Source organism: Globicephala melas, chromosome 6 (genome assembly GCF_963455315.2).
Source record: "Globicephala melas chromosome 6, mGloMel1.2, whole genome shotgun sequence".
Classification (NCBI taxonomy): domain Eukaryota; kingdom Metazoa; phylum Chordata; class Mammalia; order Artiodactyla; family Delphinidae; genus Globicephala; species Globicephala melas.
Window position 1 is genome coordinate 21,919,919 of NC_083319.1, and position 17,781 is coordinate 21,937,699.

The 17,781-nt window shown below is 40.6% G+C and overlaps 1 protein-coding gene across 2 annotated transcripts in view; it reads left to right on the plus strand.

Moving 5' to 3' along the window:
- SUSD1 (sushi domain containing 1) overlaps nt 1–17,781 on the plus strand; it is a 125,749-nt gene that overhangs the window by 79,095 nt on the left and 28,873 nt on the right. For both annotated transcript variants that reach the window (XM_030859006.2, XM_030859013.2), the window contains exons 11-12: nt 7,992–8,083; nt 9,253–9,439. In XM_030859006.2, the coding sequence (XP_030714866.1) occupies nt 7,992–8,083; nt 9,253–9,439 (279 nt within the window). The remainder of the gene's footprint in view (nt 1–7,991; nt 8,084–9,252; nt 9,440–17,781) is intronic.

The window sequence follows — 17,781 nt, forward strand, 5'->3', positions numbered from 1 at the left end:
CCCTCTCCCCCTACCCACTGTCCCCAGAGGGGAGATGAAGGGGCTCCCTAGTGTGTGGAAACTTTTCCTCCTTCATTCACAGCTCCCTCCCAGAGGTCCCATAGAAGTCTCACAGACTTTTCATCCTTTGCTTGTAGTCAGTACTCTGATATACCAGGTCTCTTTTTCAGTATTTTCATACTTAAGGTGGAATTTCTCTTTCTGGGAGTGACTCTAACTCACGATTGGGCCCTTTGTTCCCTCTTCTCTTTCACAGGGCTCTTCTAGAGCCCTCTCAGTCTCTAGAATGACTTGTGGGAGACTGAGAGAAAGCTTTGCTGGAATTTGGTATTTATTTTTCCATTAAAGGGTAATTTAAAGTTTGTAGTATTCTCTGTCTTCCAGTGGTGATGACAGCATTAGTTTTATGTTGTTTTATTTGCTTTTCCAGTTGATCTGAAGAATATTTTGGAGAATGTGTGGAGAGATTTGGATTTAAGGGGCCACCGTTATCCTTGAACTAGTTGGAAGTCTAATCTGTAATAAACTCTTAAGTGCTAACTTTCCCCCTCCATATCTCTGCTCATGCCATTCTTCTACCTGGAACCCTCTCCCCTCTTCTTTTCTTCAGTTTCTATATTCCCTTCTTTCATGATCCCCTCAACTGAAGGTAAGTTTTCTTCTTTCTAAATTCCCGTACTCTCTTTCAGGAGGAAATATTGGTAGGAGTTTGGCACAGTTACTCTGGGGTCAGGTTATCTAAATTCAAATCTCAGTTCTGCTATTTACCACCTCTGTGCCTTTGGGCAAGTTGTTTAACCTCTATGTGTATAAGCTGCCTTAACTGTAAAAATGGGAATAACATCATGGATTTGTTGTGAGACTAAATGGGTTAATGCATATGGAGAACCAGCACAGTGCCTGATACACAATAAGCATCTATCAAATTAACTATCTATCAAGTTAACTGTTACTTAAGTTTACCTTATGACATTTATTATATACTCTCATATTTTTGTTATATTAATATAGGGTGTAACTCCTAGATTAAATACATATTAAGGGCAGAAACCATGCCTTATTCAGAGTACCTGTATTCTATTTGGTTAATATGATATCATTTGCTTAGCTTTCCCCTTATTGCTGATTGTTTACATTTATTTATTATTATTATTTTTTATTTATTTATTTTTGCGGTACGCGGGCCTCTTACCGCTGTGGCCTCTCCCGCCGCGGAGCACAGGCTCCGGACATGCAGGCCCAGTGGCCATGGCTCACGGGCCCAGCCGCTCCGCGGCATGTGGGATCTTCCCGGACCGGGGCACGAACCCGTGTCCCCTGCATCGGCAGGCAGACTCCCAACCACTGCGCCACCAGGGAAGCCCCTGATTGTTTACATTTAAACAACCAGGAATGCTGTGCCCGCCACTGTCCTGGACACTAGGAGTACAAAGATGAATGAGACATAGTCTCTCATGATACACACATGCATAATAATACATACATAATATTACAATGCATAAAATGTAGTTTGAGGTATTTGCAGGGGACTGTGGGAGCCCTGAGGAAGTACAGTAATGACTGATTTTGCCCAGAGTTGCTTGCCCACATTAATGAAACAGAAACAAAGTTTCAAAAAAATCTGATGAACTAAGAGCCTAATTTTCTCTTCTCTGAGGCATTCTTGCAGGTCTGGTTTTTCAACTTCAGGCTTCTAGCTTAGAAGCCCTGTGGGTGGGGAAAGGAGAGAGAGAAGGCAGAGTGACCACTGAAAATGGAGCAAAGAAGGAATATTTGAATGAGGGGCATGTACTTACTTTCCATAGCAAAGGAGCAGAGAGTGGGGTAGCAAGGGACTCAGGATGAGCTGTCTTCTTACTGGGGATCCTTTTCTCTCCAGTGAGCTCAGCATGGGTTCAACCTGCCTGTGGTTCAAACTGTGAACCCTTGGATGGAGAGAAGGGGACCTAGAGTGAGAGTCCCTCTCTGACCAAGATGGAATTGAACTTAACCAGTGGAATGTTTCTGTGAGCAGAAGGAATTGCAGACCCACCATTACTGTAACATTTACATGTTCATGTATATATGCGTGTGTGTGTTTGTCCTTTAAAAAAAACCAGAATCGTATATGTACCAGTTTTCATCTTGCTTTTTTATTTTATTTAAAACATTTTTGGCTTTACGATATTCTGTGGACATACTTCTGTATCAGTTCCTATAATGCCATCTCCTTCTCTGAGGGAAGCATAGTATTCCACTGTGTGGAGGTTCACAAATTTATTAACTTGTCCACTATGGAAGGATATTTAGGGGTTTTTTTTCCCCTTCAAATTTTTGTTGTTATAGACAATGCTACTTTTAATATACTTACATATATTATGTTTTGCTGATACTCAGAGGCACATTTTTTCACATTTTAATACCTATGAATTCTTACAAGTGTTATACAGTCAGGTGGCTGCCATGAACATAATTGTCATTACTCATGTGTGTATCAAATTGGTCATAGCTACTTGCAGTGTTGCTAATTTTATTTAGTTTTGGACATTAGTGACATATTAACATTTTGCTTACTAAAACTTTTTCAGAACTTTTCCAATGATTTGACATTGAAACAAAAAGTTATTGTGGGGCTTCCCTGGTGGTGCAGTGGTTGAGAGTCCACCTGCCAATGCAGGGGACACGGGTTCGTGCCCTGGTTCGGGAAGATCCCACATGCCACGGAGCAGCTAGGCCCGTGAGCCATGGCTACTGAGCCTGCGCGTCTGGAGCCTGTGCTCTGCAACGGGAGAGGCCACAACAGTGAGAGGCCCGCGTACCACCAAAAAAAAAAAAAAAAAAAAAGTTATTGTGTATGTAGAAAACCATGAAAATAGATCAGCAATGTATAAAAGCAAGTGTCAGCATCAGAATGGCTTGCAAGAAAAAGAAAATAGAACATTTAAAAGAAATACTGCCTCACCAAGACTCAGGATAGAACATAGGGTGTGGAAATATACACTGATATCTCTTAATTGAAAAGTGATTGAGAATTGTTACATACTGAATATGGAGAAATTTTAGTAGTATCTCAATCAATTTTTTGATTTTTCTTTTATTATATATTATAAAATTTTAATGTTTCTATAGGTCTGAAAAAACTCTTTCAACCAGTATAAAATAATTCTGAGACAAGAAAATAATCATGACAGAATTTACTTGGCAGTATTTTTTCTTTCTTAATAAAACAAAATAATAGTGTATCTTACAAGAATGGTATCTTAGGTTTGATGAAATGTACTGTACCTTTGCATAATTGGGCAGGATATTTCTGTAGAATTAAGTCTTAAGAGTGGAATTACCAAGATAAAGAGCCTCATAAATTCCTCTCCACAAAGACTGTATCAATTTACACACACACCTGTTTTCCAACACCTTCACCAATGCAGGATATTCCAGTTTTTTAATGTTTGAGAGCCTAATAAGTGAAAAGCATATTTTATTTTGGTTTAATTTGTACCCCTTTGCTTATTGATTGTCCTATTACAGTTTTCCTATGAATCACTTTTTCTATTTATTCCTCCTTTTCATGTGTTGTTGGTGGTATTTTTCTTCATGGTAATTGTTTAGATATCAGGGCCATCAACTTTTTCAAATATGTTACAATTTTTTTTTCACACTTTGTTGCTTGTCTTTCAAACTTAGGTTGTTGAATCGTTTGCCCTAAAGAAAATTTAAGATTTTATTTAGTCAAATTAAAAAAAATTTTTCCTAGTTTTCTTATTATTTCTTTCCTAACCAAGATTATAGAACTGTTTTCCTATATTCTTTTCTAGTATATTTTTTAACTAAAAATTTATTACAGTTGCAATCATTTTTGCCTGTATGTCAAGGTGGGGATCTAATATTAGTTTATTTCTATGGATAACTATTTCCCAACTCAGTTTATTTCCCACTGATTTGAAAGTCCACCCCTATCTTATATAAATTCCGATGCATAGATAGATTGGTTTCTGGGTTCTGCTCTGCTCCATTGACCTCTTTGTTTATTCCTTTGCTAGCAACAAACTAGCAATTTAGCATTCTCAATTCACCCCAGGGAGTGGGGGGGCAAAATCAGCTAAACGGGCAAAAATTGCTTCTTGAGGGGTGGAAAAATATTATTCATTTAATATATGAATCATAGGACTTCCCTGGTGGCACAGTGGTTAAGAATCCGCCTGCCAATGCAGGGGACACAGGTTCGAGCCCTGGTCCAGGAAGATCCCACGTGCTGTGGAGCAGCTAAGCCCGTGTGCCACAACTACTGAGCCTGTGCTCTAGAGCCAGCGAGCCACAACTACTGAAGCCTCCATGCCTAGAGCCCGTGCTCCACAACAAGAGACACCACCACAATGAGAAGACCGTGCACCGCAGTGAAAAGTAGCCCCCCATCGCCGCAACTAGAGAAAGCCTGGGCACAGCGATGAAGACCCAACACAGCCAAAACAAACAAACAAACAAAACTCAGGAAATTAACACTAAAAAAAAAATATATATATATATATATATGAATCATAGATAAACATACAGTAAATAAGAAACATATACATACCTGTGGTATTAAAATTTTATAAAGTGTGAGAGATTAGGGGAAAAAATGTTTAAAAAGGCTCCGTGTAGGGCTATAATGAAAAAAGGTTGAGAAATACTGTCATAATTTTATAATAGTTACTGAAACCTGGTTATGTCCTGTTTCAATATTTTTATTTTAATTTTTTCTTGTTATTCTCATTAATCTTCCCCCCCCAAAATTTAGCAGTAATTGTGTTTTTGTTCACTGAGCGTGCCAAGCTGATTCCTGCATGTGGGGTTTTGACATTGGAGCCCCCTCTGTCTGACCCCTCTTCCTCCACTCTTGATGCTCACTCACTCATCCTTCAGGTCTCTGCTCACATATCACCTCCACAGAGGACCTTCCCTAACCATCCTTTCTATTCTTGTATGATGCTTTTCATAGTCTTTACCAGTACACAAAATTATGTATATATATATATATATACTTTAAAAAATAAATTTATTTATTTTGTTTATTTTTGGTTGCATTGCGTCTTCATTGCTGTGCGTGGGCTTTCTCTAGTTGCGGCAAGCAGGGCTACTCTTTGTTTCAGTGCACGGGCTTCTCATTGCGCTGTCTTCTCTTGTTACGGTGCACGGGTTTCAGTAGTTGTGGCACGTGGGCTTCAGTAGTTGTGGCTTGTGGGCTCTAGAGCACAGGCTCAGTAGTTGTGGTGCACGGGCTTAGTTGCTCCACAGCATATGTTGGATCTTCCCGGACCAGGGATCTAACCCATGTCCCCTGCATTTGCAGGTGGATTCTTAACCACTGTGCCACCAGGGAAGCCCTATATTTTTAAAATTTATTTTTTCACTTGTTTATTTTCTGCCTTTCTCACTAGAATGAATTCCATTAGGTGCAGGGACTTTGTTTTCTCACCACTTTATCCTTAGCCCCAAAGCATGCCTGACATGGTGAGAACTTTCTATTCACTGAATAATGTGTAAACTTATCACGTTCCAAGAAAGTCCATTGGAATCACCATTGGAAGTACATTCCACTTACAGGTTAATTGGTGGAGAATTGATATCTTTTCACTTTTTTCAATCTTTCCATTCAAGGATGTGGCATTTTCTCTTTATTGTTTTATTTTATGTCCTTTTGGGGGAAAAAAATCTTCTTGTAAGTCTTGGACATTTCTAGTTACATTTATTGCTAGGTATCTGAAGTTTGTTCATGGTTTCTTCTCTTGTGAATAGAAATCTTTTAATTTTTCTATTATATTTTATTTGTGGTTTTAGTTTATTTGTGTCAGCAGGCCTGTGTTCATTGTGGGGTCTCAAAGGGAGGATCTATTTCCTTGCTCTTTCCAGTTTCTAGACCCTGCCTACATTCCTTGGCTTGTGGCCCCATCCTCCATCTTTAAAGCTCATCAGTTCAACCTTCAGTTCTCTCTGGCCCTGATCTTCTTGTCTCCCTTTTTTAAAGTGACCCTTGTCACTGCATTGGGCCCATCTGGATAATCCAGGATAATCTCCCTATTATAATCACATTTGCAAAGTCTTTATGCCATGTAAGGTAACATGGTTACAGATTCCAGGGACTAGGATGTGAACATCTTTGAAGGGACCATTATTCAGCCTACCATACTTGTGCTTACAGATATGTAGAAAACGATTAGTTTTTCTATGTTCTTGTCTTTGGGTGCATTTTGCCAAACTCCTATTATTTTTCTGTCGTTTTCAAACAATTGCATATTTGTTTTTCAGTTGTTTTTTTTTTTTAATTTACTGTCAGTTGCATAATTTGTTCCCTTTCTTTCTGGTATTTATAGCTCATTTTTTTCCTTGCCTCGTTCTGCATTGTCTAGAATCTCCTGACTAATGCTAAATAATAGCTGTGAAACCATGCATCCTTGGATTGTTCTTAACTTTATTAGAAATTGTTTTACCACTGAGTGTGGTGGTTTCTAATAAACATTCTTTTAAATCAAGGAGTTTTTATCAAATTAAATCCTAGTGTGCTAAGATTTTTAGGCAGGAATGTACATTAGATGTATTAACCATTATGATTATAAAAGTGACCATATGGTTTTTCTCTTTCAATCTATAAATAGCTTTCCTAGTAATGATCATCTCTGTATTCCTGGAGTAAATCTCCCTTGTTTATAGTGTATTGTTCTTTGAACGTACTGCTGACTTCTATTTGTTAATATTTTATTTTTGTATTTATATTAATAAGTGAATTTGGCATAGTGTGTTTAGTAATTGGCTGTGCCGTCCTTGTACACGTTGGGCATTGTGGATTATCCAGTCATACTGAGTGAATTGGGAAACTTTCTACCTTTTTGTATGGTCTGGAACTGTTTAAATACTACTGAAGTTATATGCTTTTTGAAAGTTTCATAAATGTGAGTTTCCTTGGGCCACTACTACTTATCTCTAAAAACATCTTCCTTACCTTCCTTAAAGGTTGCTTTATCCTGAATCATCCGTACTTTATTCCTTACTCGGTCTTACAGCATTTGAAGAATAGCTTGTGACCTGTGGAACAGGTTTTCTCTGGGCAAAGCTGCCCCATCCATAAAGAGGGGTCGCATCTATCAACTAGGCTTCATTCATAGGAACCTGTTGGTCCAGGGGCTTACACAATAAAGGTTTGGCTCCCATGAGATTTTCTTTTTTTTTCACATGCTTTGGGAGTTCTTTATCACTTATTAATCATCACAGTGTTCCTATGAAACTTCTTAGCAAGTCTGATGTATTATTTTCAGTTTAAGGACAGGGATCATCGTTGAAGGAAATAACCTTTGATACCAGAGTTTTGAATAACCAGTCTTTTTAAAAATTTATTTTTTATTGAAGTATAGTTGAATTACAGTGTTGTTTGAATAACTCGTCTTTATTTTAAAAAGCTTGGGGGATGTGCCTCTGTATTATATGGTACCAGTACTGAACTATCTTTTGGATTCATTACCATGAAATTGAGCAGAGACCACTGAATGCTTCTTTGATCATAAGAGATGAGGGAGCCCAAACCAAGAGGGACCATTCCCCGCTTTTCATCATGAAAAGCCTGACTGCTTGAGGTAGCCTTTTTCATTTCCTCAAGGAGTAATTCTCAGTTCTCTGCGGAAATGTTACTCTCAGCTCAGAATTTCAAACTGATGCTTGTTTGTCTAAATGAGGTTGTCCAAGGCCAGGACAATGAGTCGCTGTTTTAGCTTAGTAAACCAAGGGAATTTGCAGTGGATCGACTTAACTAATTTTTTAAGAAGGATTCTCAGACTGGGTATCTTTTGACCTTAAATCTTTCATCAGGACTGTGTTTACATAAATATAAAAATGGTGTTTCTTGGACTGCTACCACTTATTTCTAAATTAAAATACTGCTGAAGTCATCCGCTGTAAATGCTTATCCTTGGAATATTGTTCAATTAAAAGGTAGCATTTTGGTATAAGGTGTAAGTTGATTTCTCATTCTTTTCCCCTTGCAGTAAAACAGACCATCAGTAACATTTCAATATTTAATGAAACCTGCTTGAGATGGAGAAGTATGAAGACAGCTGATATAGAGGAGATGTATTTAGTAAGTTACTGAAAGTTACTCTGTTTATAGGTGTTTGTCTTGTGTGGGAGGTTCAAAAAATATCAACAAACCAAAAAAACTACTTATATAGCTGCCATTATCAGTGGAAGATTTATAGTGACAATTGAAGTAAGAAACAAGAAAGTGGGAACTTCTGCTGCATATTTGAAGACAGAGACCTTGGGGATTGATGAGAAAATCATGAGAGGTTCTTTGTGCAACATAGCCTGATGCAGAGCTGATGTTCAGGCAGTGTCATGGAAGGAAGCCAGTGGCTTTTGCAAGTGTGTGTCTCTCCACACCAGTGCCTCTGATCAGGGTCTGAATTGTTGCCTGGAGAGTCAAGGGGAACTTCTAAAGCTAGATGTGGTTGTGAGTAAGAAAGGTAAAGACCATGGGATGAGCTGCTACTAGAAGCAATTAAGTAGGAAGAAAAGTGCATCTATTGGCCCAGGTGCTGGGATGTTACAGTAAAGTGTAGGGAATGTCAGAAGGGGGCGGGCAGAGGAGGAAAACTCCTCCCAGGTTTTACCAAACCGACTAGGATTACCCTAATGCAGCAGTCCCCAATCTTTTTGGCACCAGGGATCGGTTTCGTGGAAGACAGTTTTTCTACCGCCAGGGGGTGGGGTGATGGGTCAGGCGGTAATGTGAGCGATGGGGAGCGGCAGACAAAGCTTCGCTCGGTCCACCGCTCCCCTCATGCTGTGTGGCCTGGTTCCTAACAGGCCGTGGACTGGTACCGGTCTGCAGTCCGGGGGTTGGGGACCCCTATCCTAATGCACGTTCTGCCCTGGGAGAAGCCTTAGTTCAGATTCTTAATTTTCTTTCTAGGAAATTGTTCTTTGGTTTTGCTCCTGTGGTTTTAACAACAGACTTTCACATTGGGCATGTGCCGTTATATGTGTGAGAACAAGAAAGAGAAAGTTGTCGGTGTTGGGGCCTCGAGTTTTTGTGCATTTTGATTTAAAAATATGTTTATGATACTGATAATACTGTAATTACAGTATTTATGGTATTACAACTCTAATATTTGCTTTCTGCCGTATTTCACTTTCTGAAGGCACTTTAGAATCAAGAGTAAGAGAGTGTGAGAGAAAGGGTAGGTATCCAGGCATTCAGAGCCTTTCAAGCTAGCAATTCACCTGGTGAACTTTTCTATGTTTTAGTTCCACATTTGGGGCCAGAGATGGTATCAGAAGGAATTTGCCCAGGAAATGGTCTTTAATATCACTGCCAGCAGCCAGGCTCCTGAGACGTGTTTGGACCTGAGGCCAGGTACCAACTACAGTGTCAGCATCCAGGCTTTGTCTTCTGAACTTCCTGCGGTCATCTCCCTGACAACGCAGATAACAGGTAAATCTTGAATAACAGCATTTGGATGAACAAAGTCACCACAGAGCTGTATAGGCTCAAATAAAGAGGCACATTATTACTTTCTATCTTTATATAATGAAGTTTAAAAGAAAGAGGAAGAAGGACGTGAAATTGGAGAGGGGAACTAAGGGGACTGCAGCCTGAACTGCAATGTTTTATTTCTTAAAAAGTTACCTGAAACAAAATAGGAACATTGAAGAAATCTGGGTAGTGTGTACATGAGTGTTGGTTAAATTCCTTCTGGATATTTGAAATATTTAAAATATTTCATACTTAAAAAGAAATTTTCCTATTACTCTTTCTTTCTCAGTAACATATTTAATTGTCATTCTGTTACAAGTACCTTAAGAGTAGGTTACTCTCAGGGAAAAATGACTGGCAGTCCCACTCTAGTCCCCTAGAAAATTCACTTTCCACTCATTTTCTCATGTCTCCTCAAATCTGTGATGCTCACTCCATCCCCCAGCACACACACTCTGAGCTAATATTCAGACTATTAGCTTCTTGTTTCTTATCTCACTGAGGAATTAGAAGTAATCAGGTGAGGGGGTGGTGGCGGGATGAATTGGGAGACTGAGACTGACATATACACACTAATATGTATAAAATAGATAACTAATAACAACCTTTTGTAAATAAATAAAATTTAAAAAAAAAAAGTAATCAGCTGAGGACTTTCCACTCCCGAATCTCCCATTGTTGACTTCATGCAGAACCTATATTTTATCTTCTCTCTGTCCCCACTCCTAAGGTGAATCCTCCCTCAACCCCGTCATCCCTTCTTGCCCCCTCCTCAATTCCCTCCAGTAAAGAATTAGTCCCAACACTGCACAAGCATGTTGTAATATCTCATTTTTAAATGAAAACATAGAAAAGATAAACACACTTCTTTTGATCCCATGTTCCCTCCAGCTACTCTGCCTTCTCTCAGCCCCTCTTTACAGTAAAACTCCTTGAAAGAATGTTGTGTAGCCTCCACAGCCTTACCTCCTCTTCTTTCTTTAACTGGTTCCAGTCCAGAGGCATTTGTCCTCAATGCTTTACTGGAAGTGTCTCCATCTTGCAAAACCCACTGTCCAATTTTGTTCTTATAGGATTTTCTCTACAGCATTTGGCATTCCATCCTTGACACACCTTTTCTCTTGGCTTTTGGATCCTTCTACCTTGCTGGCTGTTCCTTCTCAGTTTTTTTTCACTAGGTCCATCTATTGGGTTGGCCAAAAATATCGTTTGGGTTTTGCCATAAGAGCTGCCAAAGAACCCAGATGAACTTTTTGGCCAACCGAATACTTTTATTGATGCCCCTCGCCTCGCCTTCTTCTCTTCCTTTTTCTTCCTTATTTACTCTTTCTGCCTAGGCGATCTCTACCAGTCTCACGGCTATAAACATTACCTATGTGCCGAGCAGTCCCAAATATGTATCCATCTGTCTCCTAAACATATCCTATTGAACATCTAATAGGCAAACCCAGTAGAACTTTTGATTTCTCACCTCTTGCCTCACCCCCAAATCCATTTCCACCCAGGCTTCTCTATCTCAGTTATTGGCATTCCTATTCACCAACTGCTCAGGCCAAAAAAGGAATCATAATTGATTCTATCTCTCCCACAATTTCTAGTCCATCAACAAGCTGGCTTGTTTCTGAAATAAACGTTCTGAATCCAGCCACTTCTCCCCACCTTTGCCTTTACCGCTAGCAACCTAATCCAAGCCAGCAACTTCTTGCTTGGACTCCTGCAATAGCATTCTAACTCTTCTCCCTGTTTTCACAGTTGCCTATCCCCTGCTGCCCTAAGTCTTAATCTTCGCCATAACTTTAAAAATATCACTCAAAGTGTCATATTGAATGAAGTAAGTCAGACGGAGAAAGACAAATATCATGATATTGGTTACATGAGGACTCTAAAAAAATGGTACAAATGCACTTATTAACAAAACAGAGTCGCAGATGTAAAAAACAAACTCATGGTTACCAGGGGGAAAGGAAGGGAGGGATAAATTGGGAGATTGGAATTGACATAGACACACTACTATATATAAAATAGATAACTAATAAGGACCTACTATATAGCACAGGGAACTCTACTCAATACTCTAATGACCTATATGGGAAAAGAATCTAAAAGAGTGGATGTATATATATGTATAACTGATTCACTTTGCTGTACAACTGAAACTAACACAACAGTGTAAATCAACTATACTCCAATAAAAATTAATTTAAAATCATATAAGAACATGTCATCCCCAGCTCTAAACAGTCCTATGAGTTTGCATTAGGGTTCTAATGGAATCCACGTTCCTTACCATGGAACATGGAGTCTGGCCCCTGCCTACCTCATTGACCTCATCTCCCTCTGCCCTCTCCCTTTCTCACTAAAAGCAGCAACATCCTTCCTTGCTATTTCTCAAACGGGTCAAACTTGTTCTTGCATCCAGGACTTTCCATTTGCTGCGTAATCTTCGTGGGACACTCTCTCCCCATAGCTTCTTTATAATCACTCAGGTTTCTGCTCAAGTGCCATTACCTAGAGAGCCTCTCCCTGCCCATCCTTTCAAAACTCATCTGCCATTGCCACCCCATCACTCTATTCTCTTCCTCTGCTTGAATTTCTTCATAGAACTCGTTTTCAGGACTTGTTTATTTTCTTTTCCCCTACTAAAATAGGCACTCTTTGAAGACAGAGATTTTTGTCTGTGTGTTCTACATTGAATCCCCAACACGTAAGGACAGTGTGAGCACACATAAGGACAATGATAGCACAACAAAAGAATATTTTTGTAATGAATGCATACGAGGGCTAACCCCCAAAGGGCCAGCGGGTGGTATTGGCATTGAAGAACTGCCTGGTTAGTTAATAAAGGCTTTAGACCGAAAAGAATTTACCAACTTCGGGGCTGGAAAGAGATGTTCAATTTGGGCATTTTTTCCCATGGTGACTTATCAAAATGGATAGCTATTCAGTCTCCTACTCTTTGGTCCTTTTCATGTTTTGAAGGTTTGCATTGCTGATTCACATTAGCATTTCCTATTTTTTGAGTTGGGGAGAGGGAGTTTCATCTTGATGAGACACACTTCTACCTTGTTTTGTACGCTAAATATTGCCCCGTAGCTCAAGCACCCTGTGTCTGTGTTCATGGCCACCAGGGGACACTGTTGAGCTGTTTAAGTTCATTGAAACCACGACTGCATATTTTCACTCTACTTTAAAGAATTAGCAATTTTTAAAAAGTGTGAAAATTCAAGTTGTTAAGATCTTATGAAAGAGTAACTAAACAAATAAAATAAGAACAAACCCCAAGCCCTGTCTTTAATAAGAGAACCATATACTGATGTGAAGAGGTATGCCTGTTTGCCTAAGATGTGGCTTTGTTTCAGCAAAATTATGAACTTTTGAATTTTACCAGAAATGTGAGGCAAGGGGTTTGGACGTGGAATACACAGAAGCTGATTTCCCAGAAGAAGAGTGAAAGGAATTTCCCTTCTGAGTGTCTTACATTAAACTAAATCTTACCGATGGGAACAGGATGAAAACGAGCGCTTTAAATATATTGCTGACCTCAGAGGAGAGTGAAAGCTTTTGGAATGTTGAAGGACAGAGGCAAGTGTTGTAGTGGCAATGGAAGAGGGTGCTGGTGAGCAAGGTGGTGAGATGCAGAGGCTATCACAGTGCTTCTGACTCATGGCCCACATGCGTCTGCAGGCAGCCCATTGACGGGAATTCATCAGAACAGTGCCACCATTTATACTCCCTTATGTAAGAACAAACTTTCATCCTCGATGTAGACCCAAAGGGTCAGAAGAGCTGCCCCACACTGGTTATGCTATTTTCTAGCCAAGTCAAAAAGCTTGTAGGCAAAATTTTCTTCTCATAGAGAGAGGGAGAGAACCAGAGAGGGGGAAGTGGGGGGAGGGAGAGAAAGAGAGAGAGAGAGAAAGCAAGTGCATGCAGGAATGTAAAGATAAACCATTTATTCCGCACAATGTGGTGATCATTTGAGGTTGAAGGTTTATTATGGAACCAAGAATGCTGGAAGAGAAAAGGGAAACGAATATGTAAAGGAAATCATTCCTTCCCAAGTCCACCTTCAATTCCAAGGCTGGCAATGTACATGGGAATTTCCCATCTCTACCTGCATTCGTAATAAGAAAAACAATGTACTTTTTCAGATGTTCAGGAAAGCCACTGAAAACACAGGTATGTCCCAAGCGTTCTCAGGCTATCCCTCTAACAGAGAGGTCCAGTCAGGATAGCTCTAATTCCTCCTACAGGGCTGGGGACCACTGCCCGCTCCTCTGACCCCTCCTCTCTTACTGTTAAGTGTCCTTAGGAAGGACCGTGCAGGACCAGGTGTCTTGACATTCTTCTGCTGTGAGCTTCTCTTCCACAAACCAGCCAAGGACTGTGCACTCCTGTGTCCTCAGTGAGGACCTTGTCTTCTCAGGCTGGTTCCAGGGTACCACACTTATTCCTGCTGTTTCCCCTGGCTCTGAATGGGTAGGAACTGCCCCAGAGGTTAGGAGAGGAGCTGGCCTTCATCCCAACTGTTTTTCTTCATCCAGGCTCTCTCGAGTCTTTCACAGACACAGGTTCTTTGACATCTGAGGACCTAATGTTAGGTCAGGCCAGGAGGGAGGCACATGTGTCCTTCCATACCTCCATGGGCCACCTGTTCCTCTCATCCCCAGAAATCTCCCAACTACTTTCCAGCTTCAAATCAAAACCTAGCCTCTCAAGAAAATGGCTATATGGGGATGAATATCTCCCCACTCTTCTCACTGAAAGCATCTGCATCCCTGCTGAGGCCCCACTGAGACAAGATGGTACACCACAGAGGAAAATGGGCTGGATGTGTTATGTTCCTATATTAACGCTAGCTTTTTACAAAATATGGCTGGGAAAGTTTCTTTATATCAGAAGCCTAAAAAACAGGGTTTCTGTTATAGAAGATAACAGAAGATAACAATAAATTGTTAAGTTGCAGCATACCCTTCCCCCACATCTATAACACAGAAACACAGGTTTCTGTGTTATAGAAGTGGGGGAAGGGTACGCTGCAACTTACCCCTTTAATTCAGTGAATACCTATTGATTGGTTATGTACAAAGACCGGCGCCAAGTGCTGAAGGGGAGATAAAGATAAAAAGAAGATTGTTCCTTCTTCCTGGGAAGCCAAGTCTCATAACCTTATTGATGGGGGAGATGCAGCTCACCTTGCGATATCTGATGACTTATGGTGTAAGCTCCATTTGCTCTATTGCCATCAATTTCAATTTATCGTGCCTTCAGTGGGGGCTGTGGTCCAGTTGGGGAGATGCTGAGGATTAGAAAAGAACCATTGGGTGCTTTATTTTTATATATTTATTTATATGTATTAGTTCCTTGCATTTCCTTGAAGTTTGTAGCATAAGGTTGCGACCTTTGTTTAGATTTGGTGCAGATAAAATTTTCTTTTACTTTTTTTTTTGGTTCATTTTAATGGGTTTTAGAGGCATTTTAACACATTTGCACTTCTGTTACCTCCTTCCTCTCATTGATTTTAATAGTTTGCCTACGTTAATGGTTTTAATCTTTTGTTCTACATATTACACCCCCAGGTTATTTACTCTTTAACTTTCTTGTCAATATTCTTTTTGACATTTAGACATTTTAAGTTTTCATGTAATCAATTCTATTGATTCTTTTATAGTTTCTGCCTCTGGTCATGCCAAGAAAAGCCTTCCCCACCCTGAAAATCAGATCAATAATTTTTATTCTCTACTATTTTCAAATGCTTCTTAATAGTTTTGCTTTTCACATTGAAGCTTAGACCCATTTGGAATTTGTTTAGATGCGTGTATAAGGCTAAACTTACATGGGAATTTTTTCCCCCCAGATGATAAGCCAGTTTCCCCATCACCTTTGGAATGACTGTCCAGGCCACACACTATATTCTCATCTATTTATTTGGGTCTCTTTCTCGATTGTCTAGCTTCTTCCATTGCTTTGCCTGTCCTGTGCTTGTACCTTTCTATTTCAGTTATTGTAAATTTATAATATATTTAATATTTTGTAGGACAAGTCCTGCTTCATTGCTTTTTTCCTGACTCTTCAAAGTTTTCTCAGATGGTAGCCTCCATAATTTCCTTTGTCACTTGCTTCCAGTAGAGAATGGATACTGTTGACACCTAGGGGTAGTAATGAGTATGTCCCCTCATCTCACATACTCAGGGTGAAAGAACTCCAGCCTAGACACGACCCATTTCTTGCCTTGGGTCTGATTTGGTTTAAATCAGTAATGAAGCCGATGGAAAGGAGAGCAGGTCTGCCGTAGACAGCAGTTTGGGGGATGGGAAACAGCACTTTGGAAAATATGGCTGGAAGTTAAGGTTATTTAAACTCAAAAATGTGGCGAAGAACCAGCCTGATGAAGTCCAGGCTTTCACATTCGAGAGAAAAGGCAGACAGTTTTTAAGGTGGGGAAGGCCTTGAGCAGGCAGAGCAGAAAGCAGTCCAGAAGTCACGTGTTGATGGAATCAACTGCATGGTAGTGGCACATTTAGAATGGCAAGAATGATGCTGGGACTGAAAAGGGGCAGCGTGGTACAGAACAAGCAGGCGATGGCCTTCCTGCCCCTGCTGTGGGCCCGCCTTCTCCAAGCTGGGCGAGCACTTTGTTCTGCTGTTCCTGGGGTGGGTGAGAAACCTGGTGGTTTTAAAAGGTTAGCCAAGAGGGCTTCCCTGGTGGCACAGTGGTTGGGAGTCCGCCTGCCGATGCAGGGGACACGGGTTCGTTCCCCGGTCCGAGAAGATCCCACATGCCGCGGAGCAGCTGGGCCCGTGAGCCATGGCCGCTGAGCCTGCGCGTCTGGAGCCCGTGCTCCGCCAACGGGAGAGGCCAGAACAGTGAGAGGCCCACATACCGTAAAAAAATAAATTAATTAAATAAATAAATAAATAAAATAAAAGGTTAGCCAACAGATTAGAGGACCTAGAATTATTAATCTCAGAGAAGAGCAAACAGAGGAATAATTTGAGCTTAAGGAGAGTTCTCACACAGAAAAGAGTAAACAGTTTATCTCCCTCTGGGCTGAAAACAGGAAATTTGTGATAAAAACCACTTACTTTACTGTGATGACAAAACATCATGAATGAAAGGGCATTTCATTGATAGCCTGAAGGGCTGAGTGCAGAGATACAGTAAGTCCCCTACATATGAACCTTCAAGTTGTGAGCTTTCAAGGATGAGAACGTGCATTCGCATGTCCAATCATGTAAGTTAGTTCACGTGTCTGGCGGACATTGTCACATGCGTGCATCCTCTACAAGTGGTTGTGCTTTTGCATACTTTACAGAACTGTGTAGAGTACAGTAGTACGGTATCTTTATTTCAAGCCCAGGATGACCAGGAGCAAGTGTAAAAGCCGCGGTGATGTAGCTGGTACTGCTAAGAAGCGCCAGGAATTGGAGGCCCAGAGAAAGGGTGAAGAGAGACAAGAGGAAGAAGAAGTAACTGAAGAACCGAAGAGATTCACGACACAGGAAATGGCAAGGGGATTTCTTTTATGTGAGGAGGCACTGTTAGTTTTTGAGGCACAGCACCTGCACGTAGAATGGTACACGAAGGTTGCAACAGCCGTTCAGGATGCAATCCAGTGCTACCACGTCATCTACGATGAAAAAAAAGAGCTACTACCCAGATATCACTGGATCGTTTTTTCAAGAGGGTAGATAGAATTGAATCCAGCAAGGAACCAGAACCTGTGCCATCAGCGTCACGCATGAGTGACACTGCAGCCTGCCCTCCGTCTCCTGTTGCTGACGATCCTTCATCTCTACCATCTCCCACCCCCTCTCCCTCCTCCAGTCAGTAACTCTTCTTGCCTGTTCACTCGATGCCAGCCCCTGGATGCCAGCGGTTGTAGTGTACTGCTGTACTTTTCAGGATACTATACTGTAAGATTAAAAATGTTTTCTTTATTTTTGGTTTGTTTGTTTTTTATGTATTATTTGTGTGAAAAGTATTATAAACCTATTACAGTACAGTACTATATAGCCGATTGTGTTAGTTGGGTACCTAGGCTAACTTTGTTGGACTTACGAACAAATTGGACTTACAGACTCACTCTTGGAACGGAACTTGTTTGTATGCAGGGAACTTACTGTACTCAAATGCTCACATTTCCCTGGGAAACCTGGTGGGGGCTTTTTAAACTGCATTTTCCCGTCTCCCCATTACCGCTGCAGGGAGCTGGTCGTGTCTTCCTCAGGGGTGTCAGTTATGGAATCTCTTACTGGACACCTCTTGGAAACAGCATAGACCTTCAACACCATAGTGT